This window comes from Myxine glutinosa, chromosome 9, assembly GCF_964187855.1.
Source record: "Myxine glutinosa chromosome 9, kmMyxGlut1.1, whole genome shotgun sequence".
Taxonomy (NCBI): domain Eukaryota; kingdom Metazoa; phylum Chordata; class Myxini; order Myxiniformes; family Myxinidae; genus Myxine; species Myxine glutinosa.
The window spans coordinates 98,954,988-98,974,943 of record NC_136269.1 but is presented as its reverse complement, the minus strand read 5'-3'; the positions used below and the strand labels follow the sequence as shown (position 1 = coordinate 98,974,943).

The window sequence follows — 19,956 nt, the reverse complement described above, 5'->3', positions numbered from 1 at the left end:
CAGACGCCACCAGGATTTGAAGGGAGGAGACAGGTTTGAGAGTTCAGTCTTGAGAGTAGAGAGGTAGTGCTTCCTGGCTCTCCTGAGGGTAGACACACACTTGTTCCAAGCTTGGTGGAAGGAACTGAGATTGCCTTCAGTTGGATTAGCCTTCCAAGAGGCAAAGGCATGTTGTTTCAGGGCAATTGCCTCACTGCTTGAAGACCATGCCAGTCGGCCTGAGTGAAATGCCAGGCTCGTCGACGCTGAGGAGGCTCTCTGAGAATGGACAGAGAGATATCCACTTTAACAAGCAAATGATCAGATGTACCGATTGGAGCAGAAGAAGAGCAGCAGACATTTGCAGGGAAGTTAGTCATGACAAAGTCTAGAAGAGATGACGTACCGTTGACTGAGAACCCGTTAGGGAAATTGACAGATTGTGTCAGTCCCAATGAGTCGCAGAAGTCCTTTGCTGAGATGCTATGGCTGGTGCGAGAGGTACCCACACCCAGCCAGCTGGCATGATGACAGTTGAAGTCGCCACATATGAGGAAGAGAGAGTTGCATGAGTGGATAGAAGTTGGTTCTAAAGTGTTTGTTCCTGGCATTAAAAATAATCGGGGTCTGAGGTTGTCTATGGTGGGGCTACCCCCCAAAATAGTTATTTGTTTTTTTCTCAAAACCTACACATACAATTTAAATGAAACTTCACTTCAACCTTCATCATCAGTGATGTACCAAAAGGTGTTGTGTGTGTGTGTGTGTGTGCGTGTGTTTTACAGGAATACCATTCCAGTTACAAGTCTGTGAAACAACGTTTGGAGCAAATATCAGGACAGCGGCAGTTTGACTTCAGTGAAACTTATGTCTTTGGGAAATTTAACACGTTTCAGTGCCACATGCAAAACATCCTCACCATGATGGAGACCATCGATGCTTATTCCTCCTTGCAGCGGGCCGGCATTGAAGGTCTTCAGCCAATTGCACAGACATATCAGGTATGTGAACCTGAACCCAAAAATGTCTATATTCATGGAATTGAAATATTTGGTTTTCAAATGAACAGTAAAAGAGCATAGAGTTCCACAGAAGTGGAATGTCAGGATTACACAAAAGCCATAAAGTTCTCAAGTATGGTTGGATCTTAACAAGTCAATCTACAACTTCTGGGATTTTGAGTTGATAAGGAGTTAAAAAATACATTTATGGCATTGTCCGCTCAAAGGTATATGATACGTAAGCCACTGACACTTGGCTGCGTTCTGTAAACGGGAAATTTCATTCCAATTATTTATTTGCTGTTTTACAGAATATCGTACGGTGGATTAAAGCAAAGCCCTATCATGTTCTTGATCAAAGAAAAGTGGAGTTTGACCAAGATTTCAAGGACTTTTGCGAACGGATGAATGACCTTCAAGTAAAATGAAAACTTCTCTACTATTTCAACTTTATCGCAGATGTAGAGTCCATACTGATGACCTTTATGATGAATTATCTTTTCTTAAATCTGTTTCCTGCAAGCTATTGGCAGGTTTACCTTTTTCAATACATCTGATTAATCATCAATGAATGGTGGGTTTCTTCACTTCTTTTCTGCATGATTTGGTGTCTTTCTATTGCTGTTATTTCAGACTTCAATTGGGATTTTTATCAATTCCAGCCTGGAAAAGGCCAATTCTACCCCAAGGATATTGAGCCTACTAAGTCGATTTGAGCGGTGAGGGAATTCATTGCGCACCATACATATATGAGAATGTAACACAATACCCTGATATTGAATGTTATTGTATTCGTGTGACTTTATTCATTGGGGGAAGTGGTGACTCACAGGTAGTTGCATTGTTCAATAGATTCACTTTGAATAGTTTCTTTAGATTCATTTTGAGAAGGTAATTATCAAAATTGTTTTATTCTTAAAAGCACTATTATCTCTGCCACCGAAGGTGGATGGAAGTGGATGGTTTGGTGGACAGGTTTGGTGTGTTACAGGGAAGGATTTATTCAATTTTGGGGAAGATACGGATCCAGATCCGACAATTTTTAAAGTGATTCTTCACCGTTGAGAGGGCCAAAAACGATATATATCATGATATCTCATAACATTATGGACGGATTCAAACAAAACGTGGTGGATGACTATGAGCGGGTGACAAGAACAAGCCAATTCGATTTTGGCGGTCCGGATCCAGGTTTTGTAATCACTTCTGTGTCTGTCTGTGTGTGTTTGTCTGTCTGGGCCGTATCTTTTTTACCATTTGAGTAATTTGAGTTCTAGTTAAGTTTTTAAAACTCTAGTTGAGTTTCTTTAAAACTCTAGTTAAGTTAAAAAAACTCTAGTTAAGTTTTTTTTTTTTGCATTTACATTGTTTTATCAATAAGAGGAGTCTACTGCAGATAACTCTTACCTTATTGAAGGGTTGAGCATTACAATGTTTATCTAAGCAGTAAGTAAAGAAAAAAAACCCCACTGCTGTTTATTTATGTCTCCACCTAACTTTATAACATCACCTTCCCCTGCTCAAGCCTTGGCCTACCCAACTTGGACTTGACTCTCCACTACCAGAAGGCCGTTCAGAGCATGATGAAGGACATAGAGATGGTTGGCCATCTTTATGAGCAAGAAAAAGCAGAACCAAAACTGCTCCGTGACACTCCTCCAATGGCAGGTCGTATTTCTTGGGCACGTAATCTATTGCAGCATTTGCAGCAGCCCATTGAGTTTCTCCAGGCTAAGTCTGGAATTTTGAGCTCAGTTGAGGGTCAACGTTGTCTGCGCAGCTGCAAACGTGTGGCACGGGTTTTGCTCGAATATGAAGTGGTTCACCATCAAGCTTGGCTTCGGCAGGTGCTGTGTCATGGCAACACCACCCTGTTATTAAACATGTTTATCTGATTATTTGATCTGAGTTGTTTCCTCCTCCAAACTATTTTTTTTGTCTCATGTTGATTTTCAGGTCGATGTTGCTAAAGCTGGGCTACAAGCCTCCCTGCTAGTTCGTCATCCTAACACAGGAGAGCTTTTAGTTAACTTTGACCCGCACATCCTAACTTTGCTTCTTGAGGCGGCCAGCATGGGCCAGATGGGTCTTGACGTACCGCCTTTTGCTGTGATCCTGCAACAGAAATGGTCCCAACTGAAAGAAAACTATGACAACATGCAGGTGAATATTATGCAGGCCAAATTGTGTTCAAAAAAAATAAAATTGCAAAATGGATGAGAAACGATTACCTTGTTTTCTCTCTCTTGTGGGCTACAGTTGCCTTTTGTGGCAGTTGAAATAGTTTTTACCTGTAACATGTCACTGGTCCACAAGAGCATCACGTTGCTGTTGTTATTGGGGTTCTTGTTGGGGATTGATTTCTGAAATGTGCACCCATTGGTCAGAGAGTGCCGGACCACACCCACATCTGTCGCTTGATTCCACCCACCATAGCACCGAGATGAAATGTTATGGCCGCCATATTGGTTTCTGGTGGGCCTAAAAATGCTATTGTACACTGCCACACCCCCAATATATATTCCTGACTATGCCAGTGCCTGTGGGGAGCTATTATATTGACCTTTGGTCCTGGGCCCCACAAACCCTAACTGCGCCACTGGACGGCAGTAAGGTTGTCAACCGCCTACCATACTCACCAGATATTGCTTCCTGAAACCATTTATATTCCCAAAACTGAAAAGTGCACTTGAAGGATACTGCTAATAACGAACTGCAACATAATTTTGAAATGGGGGTTTCACATACTACTTGGAAGAAATGATATAGTAGCATGATGTGTGTTTGCATGCATGAAGACAACTTCGTGACCCCTCCTCATATATATATATATATATATATATATATATATATATATATATATATATATATATATATATATATATATATATATATATATATATATATATATATATATATATACACATTTTTTTTAATTTTTATAAACAGGAATCAAAACGAATATATATATGTATATATATATATATTAGTACATGCATTATTTCAGCTTGCCTATAATTGTTGAAGAAAGAGCTGATAACAACTACAATACAGCGCTTGCTTTTTTCGTGATTACAACAGCACTTGCTCCGAGAGTTCATCCGTGTCAAGAAGAAGGTGATGGATGTGTATCGTCCGCTACTGGGGCTCTATTTGAAACGGCTTGACAAAACCTTGCAGCCAGGCCTTACAACACTTAGCTGGATGTCAATGAGCACCCCTCTTTACATGGACAGTGCACGGCGAGCATTGGGTGAGTAAAACAACCAACAATTGTTAAATGTCATGTGACCTATCTTCATTAAGGGTTCTCTATTCATTCATTCATACACTGAGGGTGGGGATGTAGTTAAATAAGGAAAATTTAAATTGAGAAGAGAAGGATCATTGTAGAGAAAAAGAATGGCAGGGGAGTGGGCAAAAACGGAAAGCAGTTTTGAATATGGAGTCAGGGAAGGGAAGACACTTCAAAAAGAGCATTTTGTGGGAATGAGTCTTCAAATGAAGAGGAGGGCGGTCTAAATTCTGTCTCATTTGCATATGTAATAAATAGATGGCTCCCTACTTTTCATCTTCTTTAGTTTTATTGACAAAAAACTGGAGCAAGTCAGATTTTTTATGGCGTATCCAATTGGGCAATGCCGTCTGGAACAGCGTTTAGCTGTATGTATGTATGTATGTATGTATGTATGTATGTATGTATGCCCCTTCCGCCGGCATTTTGCAAGTTTATTCCCTTTATTTATTCCCTGTTGCGTGGTATGGGCGCCATCTTGGAAAAAAAACAAAAAACGGTGGGAGAGTCTCGCGAGATCTCGGAGACGGTGGGAGGGATTTTCGAAGCTCCACACGGTCTCCACGTTTTTCGAAGTTAAGTCTGTTCACAATTGTATTTTGTCGAAACTGTATTTATCTTTCGGTGTGTGAAGTTATTGTGTGCAACTTTGGTTGTTTCTCGGTGTTTATCTTTCATAAATTGATCGTCTGTTTGCCGTGTCGCGAGCAAGGCCTTTGCCGCGTCGCGAACGATTTGAAATCGAAGTTAAGTGATTGTTCCCATTTGTATTTTCTTTAAAACTGTATTTATTTATGGTGTTGTATGTATATTGTGTCCCGACGAAGATTTTTCGGTGCAAATCTTTCATACCTGTATTGAAAATCGTGTTAATTCGTGTCGTGTCTTGAGGCCTTGTACAGTGTACACTGTACAACCTTGAGGCTTTGTTTTTTTCTCAGCGGTCCGTCGTTTGTGATCCAATAACTTTCGTTCTCTGTATTCCCAGGCTTTTCACCCATAGCCTACTTCCTTGTGTAAATCTCAACTCAAAAAACAAACAAAAAAAAAACATTTCCTTCTCTTTTCTCATTCGTTTATTCATTCTTATTCATTCGTTCGTTCTTCGACCACGTGTTTCTCCCCCATTTCCCCAGATAGTTTTCACTGTTATTAACCTTCAATGTTTACACTTTCCCCTCAAGTTATGTATTCCGTCATATTTTATAACACCTTTTTCTTCTTCTTCTTTAAAAGGCTGCTTTCGACTTGCTCACCAAATCAATTCATCCCCAAAAAAAATATCCATCTCCTATAGTGCCTTTTTTCTACATTCCCTAAACTCTCCTGCACTCCATCCTCCATCAAGCGTCCTTAAATGTATTTTTAACTCGAAGGTCACAAGAAACTCATTTTGCAATAAATGTTCGTTTCCCATAAATCGTACACTTTCTAAAATCCAATCTCACCCCTCCCCTCCAAATCTTCCCCATAACCCCTCCCCTCCAAATCTTCCCCATCACCCCTCCCCTCCAAATCTTCCCCATCACCCATCCCTTTCAAATCTCCCCCCTTGCCCCCTCCCTCCTAAACTACCCCCTCACCCCTCCCCGCCAAGACGCCCCCTCGCCCCTCCCCTCCTAGACTCCTCCCTCACCCCTCCCCTCCAAATCTCCCCCATATCCCATCCCTTTCAAATCCCTCCCCTTGTCCCTTCCCTCCCAAACTCCCCCCTCACCCCTCCCCTTCAAATCTCCCCACCCTCATTGCTTCTCAATTTCCCCCCTCTCACTCCCCCTCCTCAAAGCGTCCTCCCCGCTTCTTCCCCCTTCCAACTCTCACCTCCATCTCCCCCAACCTTCTGCCTCGCTCTTCCCCCTCCTCAAATAACACCTCATTGTGCCTCACCCAATCACCATCAAACCTTTTGTCCGCCCCATCCTTCCCTTTCTCCGAGCTATTCTGAAATCTCTGACACACCTTCAACAGCTCTCCCTACCTCTTCCACCTCTTCCACATCTTACCCTACCCCTCCTCCCCCCTGTTCTGTATCTGATGCTCCCCCTTCCTCTTCATTAACGGTATGGACCTCAAACATCCGGGGCCTTCGTTCAAACTTAACTGATCTCTCCATACAGGTTGCTTCTGTCAAACCAGACGTGATCTGCTTAACAGAAACTTTCCTCCTTTATGATGTCTCTGATTCCTTAGTATCTCTCCCGGGCTACTCCCTCCTCCGGTATGATAGACCTGAGCCTCGTCCTGGAGGTGGGGTTGCTATCTTTATCAAAAACTCTCTTCCTCACTCGCCCTGCACTGCACTCTCTCCACCTCACCCCCAGGAATACCTCTGGCTACGGCTTCCCCTTCGCTCCCACCTCTTGTTCATATGTGTGTTGTACCGTCCACCAAACAGTGATGACTCCATCTACATCTCGCTGTCTGATAATATGGACCAACTTCTATCTACTCATCCCAACTCTCTCTTCCTCATATGTGGTGATTTCAACTGTCATCATGCCAGTTGGCTGGGTGTGGGTACCTCTCTCACCAGCCATGGCTCCTCAGCAAAGGACTTCTGCGACTCACTGGGACTGACACAAACTGTCAATTTCCTGACCCGGATCTCAGTCAACGGAACATCGTCTCTTCTGGACTTGGTTATGACTAACTTCCCTGAAAATGTCTGCTGCTCTTCTTCTGCTCCATTCGGATCATCTGATCATGTCCTTGTTAAAGTGGACATCTCTCTGACCATCCTCAGGGGGCCTGCTCAGCGTCGACGAGTCTGGCATTTCACTCAGGCCAACTGGCACGGTCTTCAAGCAGCCATCAATCATCTGGACTGGTCTCCCATCTCTACAACCTCTGACATCAACTCATCCTGGGAATTCTTCCAAAGTAAATTGCTCTCTCTCATGCACAGATTTATCCCATCTCGTCTTCAGTTGTCATACCCTTCCTCCCGTCCATGGTACACGGAATCTTGTGGTGAGGCTGTTGCCCAGAAACAACTTGCCTTCGTCTCCTGGAAAGCAAATCCAACGGAAGGAAATCTCATTTCCTTTCACAAAGCCCGAAACAAGTGTGTGTCCACCCTCAGGAGAGCCAGGAAACAATATCTCTCCGTTCTCAAGACCGAACTCTCATATCTGTCTCCCTCTTCCAAATCCTGGTGGCGTCTGGTCAAATCCGTTTCTGGTGTTTGTTCCCCCTCCATCCCCTCCCTTACCTCAAACGGCTACACAGCTGACCCCGCACGTGAAAAAGCTGAATGCCTCAACTCTGTGTTTGCCTCTAAATCTTGTGTCCCAAACCCATCCCTCTCTGTACCCACCATACCCAGTCGTACCCTGCTGCTCCTGGACTCCGTGTCCTTTCCTCCTGACAAGGTGGAAAAGTTTCTGTCAACCCTCGACTCTGATTCTGCAACTGGACCCGACGGCATCAGCCCACGGGTCCTAAAATCCTGCTCTGCCGCTCTATCTCACCCTCTCTTTGTTCTCGTCACCCTCTCTTTTGCTCAAGGTCAACTGCCATCTGCTTGGAAATCAGCCAACATCACCGCTATGCACAAAAAGGTGCAAAAACAGATCCTAGCAACTACAGACCAATCAGCCTTCTCCCAATTATCAGCAAAGTCATGTAATCCATCATTGCTTCGGATATGAAATCTTTCCTCTTCTCCAATGGCTTGATCTCTGATCATCAATTTGGTTTCAGACCAGGTCACTCTACTCTGGACATGCTGCTTTTGCTTGCTGTCTCAACAATGGATGGAGGTCCTCAATGCCAAACAGGAAATTAGAGCTGTCTCCCTCGACATATCACGTGCCTTCGACACGGTCTGGCACCCCGCTCTGCTCACCAAACTCTCCTCCTTTGGTATCCATGGAAATCTCCACGCATGGCTGGCGGACTTCCTCTCTAGTCGTCGTCAACGTGTGGCCCTGAATGGGTTTCTCTCATCTCCTCTTCCTGTTCAGGCTGGAGTTCCCCAAGGCAGTGTTCTGGGCCCCATGCTTTTTCTGGTCTTCATCAATGATCTCTCTGACTCTCTTGAAAATCCTCTCTATCTCTTTGCTGATGACTCCACTCTCTGCCGCTCCATTCCTCTTCCCTCAGATCGGCAGTATGCAGCCTCCTCACTCTCTGAAGACTTGGACAAAATCACAGACTGGTCAAACAAGTGGAACATGTCTTTCAATCCTGGCAAATCCCACACTCTTACTATGTCTCTCCGAAAAGATCGACTGGACAACCCTCCCATCTACTTTCTCAACAATCCACTCCAAGAAGTTCTGTCGCTCAAGCTTTTGGGTCTCACTATCTGCCATGATCTTTCTTGGGAAAACCACATTTCCAAGCTGGCCTCCAAAGCCAGTCGCCGACTGGGCATCCTCCGTCGTGCGAAGTCCTTCCTCGGCACACCTGAGCTCCTCACCACATACAAGGCTTTCATCTGCAGCTCAATGGAATACTGTTCTCCCCTATGGGCCGGTGCTCCTGCCTCACACCTAGCTCGGCTTCACGCTGTTGAAACCAAAGCTTTCAGAATTATTGGAATCTCCCGCGATGAAGCTATCTCTGAGGGCCTTTCACTCACTCACCGCAGGCAGGTAGGTGGCCTTTCTGTCTTCTACCGACTCCTCTCCGGCCTTGCACCCCCAGCTCTCTCTGTGCTCTGTCCCCCAAATATTCCTACAGGTCGCACAAGATCTGCCAGCAACCCTCTGATGGTTAAACTGCCGAAATCTCGGCTCTCTGCTCACCTTCACTCTTTCATTCCTCTTTTCTCCCGCCTCTGGAACAAACTCCCTCACTCCCTTCAATCCCACTCCTCCCTCCAGGTCTTTAAAACAGCTGTTCACCACCATCTCTTATCTTCCCCCATCCAAAACCTTGATCTTTTCTACCCCTGCTAATTCACCCCAGATCCACCTTGTTTGAAATTCCAACTTCTTTCCTGGAAGTCCTGGCAGTGTCCATATGTTTTATACCTCTCCCACCGCCCCCTTCCCATGCCCCCCCCCCCAAAACCCTCGCCCTCTCTCAGATCTCTCGATGTCTCCATGTCTCTCGGTCCCTGCTCTCAAATGTTGTGTTTGTGTCCTTCCCCCTCTCTCCCCATCTTGTTTACCGCTCCCGATGTTATATGTTTTATGTGTCGGTTTGTCTTTTTGTGTGATTAATGTTCGCTCTTTCACGAGCCTCGATCTTGTATACAAAAAAAATAAAAAAAAATAAAATAAACGTTGCACCTCTATATTGCCAAAACCGCTCCATGGAAATAATTGAAAGGTGGCTCATTGTAAAGTACGCCCCATGGGGATAAGATACGTCAATGATGATGTCATCGGTGCCTTCATTATGACGTCTTGAATCGACAAGTCGAACGTTTGATCCAATCAGTATAAAATTTATTGAGCATGATCTAGGGAAAACGATTGATGACATCATCGGTCACATGGTTCGGCAGCTATATCTTCACGGTGTAGCCCATAGGGCATTGCCGTCTGGAACAGCGTTTGTCTGTCTGTCCGGTGTATGTATGTATGACCTTCACAAACGTCCACCAATCAGAGCTGAGGATCTGGTCACATGACAGGAGGACAGCATGTCCTCCACTCAGCAGATCCAAGCCTGGCTACACCGTTGTTAGACTCTCAGTCTTGTTTTCAACAAATTTGATAACCTCTGATGGATATATTTTTGAAAGCCGCACAAATATATGGATTGATTCATTGAGCATTGTTACTTGTGAGGATTCATATTGTTTGCATTGTATAATATCAATTATGTTTCCAAAAAATACAAATCATCAGTACAGCTGTTAGAAATGTGATTTCTTAAAAGAGTGCAAACCGTGCATGTTTTAAAATCGATCACAGGACAAGTTAAATGTTTAGGTCACACTGCTTGTCATTGCAGAGGATGTTGAGCTCTTTTTGGATCGGGTAAACAACTTCATCACCTTTTGCATCGAGGGAGCTTTACACCAATTGGCCACAGTTAAGCTGCTGGAGGTGCCAACCAAGCCATGCACCTGCGAGGAGCTGCTGCAGAAAACACAGGTATAAGATGTTGGAAATGTAGATCCCGTGAATGCTGTGATCGAGGTCATGTTATTAGCTTGTATTTAACATTGTATCGATTCCTCTACATGTATGCATCAATACAAATGAGAATGCACCACTTTAGTGAGACTGCGTAAATATAGGCAATTAGTGCATACCTCTATGCTATCCTGCCAGCAACTATGGAAGAATATTTTAAAATTTTCAGATGTGCATTGACTGGCAGGTATCGAGAACATGACAAAAGCCATATTCGCACAATTAGCATTGGCATTAAAATAATTACCTCTGCCACTGAAGATGGAGGTTATGTTTTCACCCCTGTCTGTTTCCTGTCTTTCTGTCTGTCTGTCTGTCGTTCTGTGAGCAGGATATCTCAAAGTTATGGACAGATTTCGGATGACATTTGATGGACAGGTTGGGTGTGTGGCAAGGACAAAATTATGAGATTTTGGTGAAGATATGGATCCAGATACTAAAATATTTAAAGTGTTTCTTCACCATTGAGAGATAGGGTCAAAACGATATGTAGTATATATATCGATATGTAGTATATCGATATATCTCAAAAAGTTGTGGATGGATTTGGATGAAACTTGGTGGACAGGTTGGTTGTGTGACGAGGACTAGTTGATTCGATTTTTGAGAAGATGCAGTCCCGGATCTGGAAACGAGATTTTTTTTTCATGATTCTTCACCATTGAGTGATAGGGTGAAGAACGATTATATAGCATGATATTCCAAAAAGTTTTGGATAAATTATGACAAAACTTAGTGGATGAGTTAGTTAAGTGACAAGAACAAGCCGATTCGATTTTTGTTCAGTTCCGGATCCATATCCGGCCTATCAGTGGGATACAAAACGTAAACTGTTTAGCCTGGCGGAGGTATGCGCTCTATCGAGTGCCGTTCTAGTTTGATTTGTATCATTGTTTAAAAGTGAATTATTCGTATTTTAACACTAGAGCTTTTCTCATCTTTACATCGGACAATGTTAAAAACAAGTTAACGCATTTCTGTTTTATGAGACTTTAATATTTAATGCATGCAGGAGCTTTGTTGTCAAGGAGCCAGAATTCTTCATATCAAAAGTCAGCAAGTGGAGTGTGCTACTGATGAACTTATCAGCCTGCTCAAGAAGAAAAGCTTCCAAGCTTTGGACAAGGCTTGCCGAAATGTTCCAGAAGGTCTGTAGAATTGTTTTTCATTTCATTTGGCTTTATGACAAACTATTTCCTACTACTAAACAAAAAGAATCTTGATGTGGCCACTACTCCAATATGCATTGCAGTCAAAAGCAAAGGAACCATGCACTCGCAAGCTTCGATGGTTTGCGCACGGCCCTCAAAGGAAGAGAGCAAAGAGCTAATGGAAGAGGCAGCTGCAGCACTCCTCAACCATTTCAGTTACTTGCATACAGAAGCCTTGGTGCAAGCTGTGAGCACAGCCCTGGAAACGCTGAAAAGACACACCACCACCACCTCGCACAGTCTCTTTGGTGCACACGGTGGGTTGTGTCATAGCTTTGCTGTATACATATACATATAAGTTGAGTGACACTATTATGATCGGGTTATTTTGACTTTAGAAACGCATCATGAAGATTGTTGTTAGCTAAGATTGAGTAATAAATAAGCAAAGTCATATGGATGAGTGAGTTTGTTTATTTGTTTCTTTGCTTTTTTTTTTAGTTTGTTTTCCCTGTATTTTTCCAAACACCTGGGTTAATTTTCCCGATAGTTGCTGTACTGCATTATTTTCACATGCAGAAGGTCAACGCCACAACAAAAACTTTCAATTCTCAATAAATTTGACGTAAAAACATGAAATAAAGGCATCTCCAGTGACCTTGCATCATACGTCATGTAGCGTATGCGCTCTCCCATTGGCTCGGGTGGTTGCTTGTCACTATTTCGGCTGGGAGAGAGGCAGAGCTTTGGGTGCTCACACGCGTTTGGCCAGAAGACAACGCAAAGTCACTGAAGGCACCATTATTTCTTGTTTTCATATTAATTTGACCAATAATTGAAAGTTTTCATTTTTGCACGTGAAAATAATGCGGTACAGCAAATTTCAGGGTAAATGACCCAGGGGTATAGAAATGTATAGGAAACAAACCAACAAATATATATTGTAACGAATGTGGAAACGTTACAATGTGAACGTTACAAAAGTACGGTAACACCCTGTTAATGTAAATAATGGTCGCAGTCGGCGTCCTAGTTAATTGCATGAAACTTACACGCAGGTCACGATATATCTTTTAAATAGTGTATTTCCTTATTCCATGTAGGCTAAGTATGTGTTTTCCCACTAGATTGACTTTGCATTGTATCAAACAAAATAAGCGTAGGCCCTTCCAATTTCCCCAAGACCTCCCTTCCAATTGCCTTCCGCATTTTGGCCGGTTTTCTTCAAACCACCATTGGCCACGAGGTAGGGTTGGGGAAGAAAGGCGTGTCTCCACCTCGTCATAAGAGGGAAGGAGTGAACCAGCCCTAACAGCCAATCAACACCGCGGTGAGTGACCCGGTAGGCGTGCCCTCGGAGTCGGCGGCTTGATTTCGCTCGAGGTGATAAAAGCGACTGTAAGGGACTGCTTTAAGAGATGACTTGGAGAGGCCTTGGGAGATGAGCAAAGAGACTGCACCAAGAGGCGGTGAGATGCGAAACGCTCCAAGCCAAAGAGGAGAGGTACTCGGCAAGGGAACCAGCTTTGGAGAGACGCGCTGAAAGGAGGGAGACGGCTCCACCCCCAGGAAGAGGAGCAGGTGTGCCGAACCAGCGCGTGACGTCTACCGCAGTGGATACACGACGGAGGGTTTCCCGCCAAAACCGCAAGGAATTGTGAACTGCGGCCTCCCGACCTTGCCTCCCTCTCAAGCAATCCATCTCAAGCCTTACCTGCCTGCATATATCCCCTGTGTAAGTGTGAACGTCCTGTCCTACTCATTGTCTTGGGGTTAAGTAAGAATGAATAGTGTAAGTTAACGATTCGCTGTGTTACTGCTTCTTCCATCCATTGCTTGTGTGTGTATAATAAAATCTGTTCTTCCTCCGTATTCTTCTTCTTCTTCTTTTTCATTCTCTTTCGGTCGCTTTAGAGATTTCCCGATTGAATATCTGTGGGGCGATCTGGTCAACGTCGGGTGGAATCGGGTTTTAATCAGGGAGTAACTGTTCGGACGCGGTTAAATACACCACCGCTCGGTCAATATAACATCTAAAAGCCGCGTCTGTAACAATATATATTGTTACGGTTCTCTACGCCGGCCTTCTTCCCCTTACCAAGGGGGGATTCATCCCCTTGTCTTTGCTCTGCCTGGCGGAACCGAGACTTGAGACGTCCCTCCCGGACACACGTGGCGTAGGGTTTCGGGACTACTTTTCACTCGTACCTAATTCCCCGCGCTGCCCTGGGAGCGAGGAAACAAGCCTCGCATGAACCACGTGTGGTTTGAATATGCCGAGCGGATTGCGTACACGTGGTCCGCGCAGTCTTACTTAGTGGAACCCGATTGGAGCGATCTTATTCATGCCACGCTTAGTCAAATGGAGAAACCACAGAAACGGTCGAATCAGGAAGAAAGGAAGAACAAATTGGTTTAATTATTCCCACACGTATATACAGTTCAAGGACGAAGAGACACAGAGCAATCCTTAAGCATTCTTAACTTATCCCTGGGACAACGGGCCCGTCTCACACTCACACCGGGAATTGCAGATGGGCAGGTGTTCCCCACGCGTCGAGAGATGGTCCCCGTCCGGCTCTCCACGGTCCCCGGCACGTCCCGCGAAGATGGTGGCAGGCGAAGGCAGGGACTCGTAGCGCGTCTCTCGTACAAGCAGATGATGGGGCGGAACGGTAGAGGGTGGACTTTAGCGCGGCTGGCGGTTACTCAGCCTTGTTCACTCGCGCGTCTCAAATGCACTGTATTCGTTCTAAGCGCGTCTGGCTGCGCCTGCGTATATGTAGCGGCCAACTCCTCTTCTTCTATATACTCAGCGCTGGTTAGTGCGTGCGTTCTCGTGCAAGTTCGTCAAGTTCATCAGCTTTCACCGCTTATCAAGTTCTTTCGCCAATCTTTTTGCTGCAAGTCCTTCGCTGTAAGCCCTCTTACCGCAAGTTCTCTCATACAAGTCCTTAGGCAGCAGTCCTCCTCATTAAGTGTTCCCGCGCTAGTCCTCTTATCTTTCTCTCACGCAGCAAGTCCTTCATACAAGTCCTTTACAACGCGAGTCCTTTCGAGGGCTTTCGCGCAGCCGTTTTATAGCTACGCCACCCGAACCTTCTGGAACTCACCCGAACCTTCTCACCACGCGCTCTGACGCTACGCCGCCGTCACCACCCTCGAGCTCTGATTGGCGGCTCGTGCTTACCGTCAGCGCTTCTGCCACTCCGCCTCGACTCCGCCCCGACCTTCCTAGGCCTGTCTCGTGTTAACTCGCCCAATGATCAACCAATGCTTAACAAACTGTATCGAGGCTAGGGTGGCTGGAAAATCGGTGGCAATTAGAGCCTATTCTCCTGGCTCCTACTCAACGCAGAACTAACAAAGGAAAAGGACTAAGCTTACAAATACTAAGACATAACTATACTATCGTGCAGCTACATGTTGCTTGTGTGACTAACTATGGGGGACAGACTTTAACCTTTATTAAACTCACTTGACAGACTCAAAACCGCAACACTGCCCCCCTCCCTCATCAGACTCGTCCCCGAGTCGAACCTACAAAAACTGGAACGACCGGTTTTGAGAAAGAGTTGGGACTAATTTTTAATTATGTGTGACACTTAGATGTGGTTCCCCCTAACATTTACTCTAACCCGTGTATGTGACGGTTTTACAACACTAAATATGTCCCACCTACTGCGTTGTGTAGCTAACTGACAGACTCTCGCCCACAATTAACCGAATTGCGGAATTGTTTTCAAACTAAACATAGAGCCGGTGGGCAGCATTTTATATACAATCACAAAACCTAACCTTATTTACATTTCTATGACCCAGGACCTGTCCTTTTTGAAAAGAAGATTGGAGGGGAGAGAAAGCACAGCAAAGCACAAAACACATTCAAAAGTCATCACAACACTTGCTGCTTGGCTCCTGCATCTTGCTTCTTGCTTCCTGCATCTTCTGTGTGCGTAAAACTTACAGTTCTTCTTTCCTAGCAGACCAACAATAAAAATGTACAAAAAGTGTGTTCGTTTTTATTTTGCCAGCAGGGCCAACCCTATGTAGTCCAACTGCTTGACATTGATGCCACTCAAAACAAGTGGTCCGAAGATGCAAGGTGAGTTTGCAGCAAAGTGCTGCACAGCTAAATTGTAAGGCCACAAAACCTGTGGTCCATAATGTGTAATGTGGTAATGTGCAGCAAAGCGTCTGTGGCAGCAAGTGCTGCACATGTGCAGCAAAGTTATAACAAATGATACGGCAGCAAAGTGCCACACAGTTCAGCTGCACTGGTGTATCAAAGTGCAGCAGGGGTGATGCACAGGTGTAGCAAGGTGCAGCTGCACAGTTCCACCTCCAAAATGGTCTTGGGGTGGGGGAGAGAAAAAGCACAACCGGCAAAGTGGAAAGGACACAGAGGTACACAGCAATACAAGGCAATGCAGCATGAGGGGCGCGGGAGAGCGAGCAGAGCAAGCTCGTCCCTAACCGTTCGTACCCCCCAACGTCAGCTTACACTACCCTTGCCCTCTCTCCCATATCCCCCTCTAATCCAAATTCGTCTCACAATCCCTCCCAGGAAGGAAGGAATGGAACAAACACATTGTCTCATCATGTCGAGATGCGTCTCACTTACTCAAATCAGTCACTTGGTGCTGGTGCGGAGCTTTGTCATCCTCAGTGAATGGCTGTGGATGGCGCGAAGGGAATTCCTCAATTCCTAACTACACTAACTGACATTAACTCACTTACACTACCCGGGGTCATGCCCTGCCAATCGGCATCTTTACACTATGTGGTTCTAAAAACCGAATTCCCCATTGACCACTCTGCGGTGCCCATGAATTTGGGTCTCACTCCCCCAATTTTTCAAAACTGTGCCTTCGCACAATTTCAGGGCTGGGTCCTGTGGCTCCACTAGCAGGTCCAACTACCTGCGCACCCTCCGCCACTGAAGTCGCCACCTGAGCTTACCATGCTCCTTACAACTACCCTAAATCGGGGAAGGCCCCTCCTGGCTCTCTCACCCCTCTGATGCCCTCTCTGGCGTTGGGCTACCCGGGTCCTCTCCTCGGATCCTCGGGCCCCACTGAACACTACTCTGACTCTAACTGGCTCCCAGAGCCTTCCTGCGGCCTCACCTGGCCGACAGACTACCAGTGGCGGAGTGCCCCAATAACCATACTCACCAATTAAGCCCACATGCCCAGTCTGCACAGTCTCATGCACCCATCCAAGCACTACATTGCTACTACACGCACCACAGGTGTCAATATCCAATAATTTACCTACACCCTCTACCTAACTTTAAACTACCCTCCCCGGGTATTCGTGAAGGGGTCCATATTCCCCCATCCACTCCTTCGCACCATGCACTCCACACCACTCATTCCACACCACTCACTCCACACCACAAGTATCTTTTCCATTTATCCACTTGCACGCCATGCAAGTCTATTCACTCAACACAATGACACATGTCCTCAATACTCCATTTATACACTTTCTCTGGTCATCCCCAACCAATGCCTCATTTGCACAAGTTCATCCACAAACAATTTCATTCAATTCCTCATTTGCTCACGCTCACCACAAAGATTCTCAATCGCAAGCTCATACACACAGCATCATCTAACTAACTACTTCCCTCGAATACTCGTGCTTTCCCGGCTTCCCTTACACTAAGCACTTCCCTCGTCATTATCATCCTTCTAATCTCTCTACGTCCCCTCCACCGGTACAAAGGTCACTACTTAAATCTCATGTCTCCTATTGTCATCTCTAAATCCCTAACAACATGCTAGCCCGCCCTCGGCTAGTTTTCACTGCCACCCCATAAACTAAAGCTCATGTGCCCCAATTGATGAAGAATGGTAAAGCTACCATTCGCCAACACTATTGCTATTGCAGTCCTCTGAACTATGAGCCTCTCCGTGCAGGAATACATTTTCACAGCTCGGCTTCGCAAAACTGAGCAATGCATGTGGGTGGTTGGTCTACTGTTGGTTGGGTCTGTCCGGCATTTTCGATTCAGAGGAGGAGGCATACTTGGGCCGAGGTTCCAGGCGCCATCTTGGTGCGGAGCCTTTCGGTCTCCGGCATGATGGCCCAACCTCCCCCGGTCAGAGCACCGCGCCCGCCAGGGGGCAAAGGTCCGACTTCTCCTTCCTCCCCTTGAATCATGTGGTTTGCCTTTCCCGTCAAAGCGCGGCACCGACCATACAGGGCGGGGCCCGGCCCGAATCGTGCACGCCGCCGCAGCAATGATCCCCGCCGGCTCCCGCAGCACACAAAGCGCACCACGCCCTGAGAGCTCGCGTCGGCTATACGTCGGCCGAAACGCTGCCCCGGTCTGCGTCGATGCTTGAGTCGCATTCTCATCACATGCGACCCGCTCCACTCTCGCACATCGAGGCGCTCCAGGGCCTCTCATACACTCCATGCATTCTACTACTGCACTCTCTCTCCGTGCACTCTCTTTTCTTACACACTCAGGTGCACACCACTCAGGCACACTCACACCGCTCGCACACTCCATTATCACACACTCCTCTGTTACACACTCTGTAACACACTTGGCCATCGCACACCCTCGCACACACTCTCTTGTTACATCCTCTGTAACACCCATGGGTGTGCACTCCTGCACGTACCCAATCACGTGCTCTGGTGTGCACTCCTGCACACTCTCTACAACAGTACAACATGCTCTGGTGTGCATTCTCGCACACCCCCTTCGGCCATCGCACACTCTGTGTCGCACTCGTCACACATACACTCCGTTGTGCATTCACTCTCGCTCTCGGTTTCACACTCGCGCTCCGGCGCCGTTCGCACACGCGCCCCATTCACCTTCACACAGCGCACCACGGACCTTCCACGAGCGCCTGGGTGATGTCGGGATCCCAAGCGCACGAAAAATCTTTTCGCGCCAAACACTTTCGTGCCATACCTTTTCGTGCCATACACAACCCTACTCACCTTTGGGATTCTCCTCTCCAACCGCACCTGCAAACTTTCATTGGGGTTAGGCAGCACGACATCACGATGTGAATCCAGACTTTGAGTACATTCCATCTCAATCTCCCGTGATACATGTACTAACCCTGCCGTCTCCTCAACCCCAATTTCAATTATAATTTCTTTTTCCTTATTAAGCTCGACGACCGCTGGCGCACATAAAAGAAAATTTTCTAATTCGGCGGCCGTCGGCTTTTCCATACCCCGTGTCGCGATTTCTACCCCGGTCCACTTAACTGTGCTCTGCTCTACCCGGCTCTCCACGCGTTCCTCACGTCGCGCTACCCCATCGCGTACCAATACGACTTTCCCGCTCGACCTGCACCTTATGTCGTTCCCCATCTCTTTTATTAACTCCCCTCAGGTGTCCATTTTGCTTTCCAGCCCGTTTTTCGCCTCTTCCAATTGATCCCCCATCTGTTTTATTTCCCCGGGCGGATTTGTCACTTTTGGTGTCTATTTTGTTTTCCAAATTATTTAACCCGCCCTTCATTTGGCCACCCATTTCCTTCAATTCCCGGGTGGATTTGTCACTTTGGGCGTCCATCTTACCGTTTACTGTATTTATTTCATTCTGTTGGGCGTCCATCATTGTTTTCGTTTCCCGCGTTTCGTTTTTTATTTCCCTGCTTTCTGTCATGAATTGCATCATGAGGGCGTACAGGTCCGAAACCATTGGCACCACGGGCTCGGCCCTCGCCGCTATGTGCGAGGCACCGCCATTTTCTTCCCCTGCTACCTCTACTGCTGTACCCTCGTCACTTGTATCCTCCATTTCTCCCAATTCTTCCCAGGGGTCCTGGGTTGATTCTAACTCCTCATCCTCCTCATTTTACCCCACAGGCATCCGACCGTCTTGGTTATCCATGGCACGATTTAATTTGGATTTTTAACTAAATTTCAGCCGCTCGTAATTTTGAGTGCAATAGGTGCACTCCGGGTCCAATCCCACTCCTGACGCCAAATGTTGCGGATCTCAGTGCCGGCCTTTCCCCTTACCAAGGGGGGATTAGTCCCCTTGTATTTTACTAGCCGACGGGACCCGGGACCTAAGACGTCCTTCCCGGACAGCGTTAAATAGCGTTTTAGGACTATGAATTCGCTATTACCTAAGTACTAACGCTGACCGGAAACGAGGAAATAAGTCCCGCCCGAATCACGGGTGTTAGTGGAAACGCCGAGCGGTAGCGACCCGTGACCCTAGCTGTTAGCAATGACTAAACCCGATCCAAGCGATTCGTAATCGTGCCACGCTTACCCAATGGAGGAAATGACTGAAACGGTCGAATTTGGGAAGAAAAGGAATAACAGATTTATTTACACTTTGTACAATAAAGAAGAAGAAGAATACACAGTGCAACCTTAAACAGTCTTAACGTATCCCAAGACAAACGGGCCCGTCACACTCAGACACACTCACACGGGGT

At 46.1% G+C, this 19,956-nt stretch overlaps 1 protein-coding gene across 1 annotated transcript in view; it reads left to right on the top strand.

Annotated features, from left to right (window-relative positions):
- DNAH5 (dynein axonemal heavy chain 5) overlaps positions 1–19,956 on the top strand; it is a 335,447-nt gene that overhangs the window by 67,617 nt on the left and 247,874 nt on the right. The window contains exons 14-20 of the mRNA XM_078785114.1: positions 765–980; positions 2,546–2,827; positions 2,937–3,143; positions 4,062–4,233; positions 10,186–10,328; positions 11,383–11,518; positions 11,623–11,838. Coding sequence (XP_078641240.1) covers positions 765–980; positions 2,546–2,827; positions 2,937–3,143; positions 4,062–4,233; positions 10,186–10,328; positions 11,383–11,518; positions 11,623–11,838 — 1,372 coding nt within the window. The remainder of the gene's footprint in view (positions 1–764; positions 981–2,545; positions 2,828–2,936; positions 3,144–4,061; positions 4,234–10,185; positions 10,329–11,382; positions 11,519–11,622; positions 11,839–19,956) is intronic.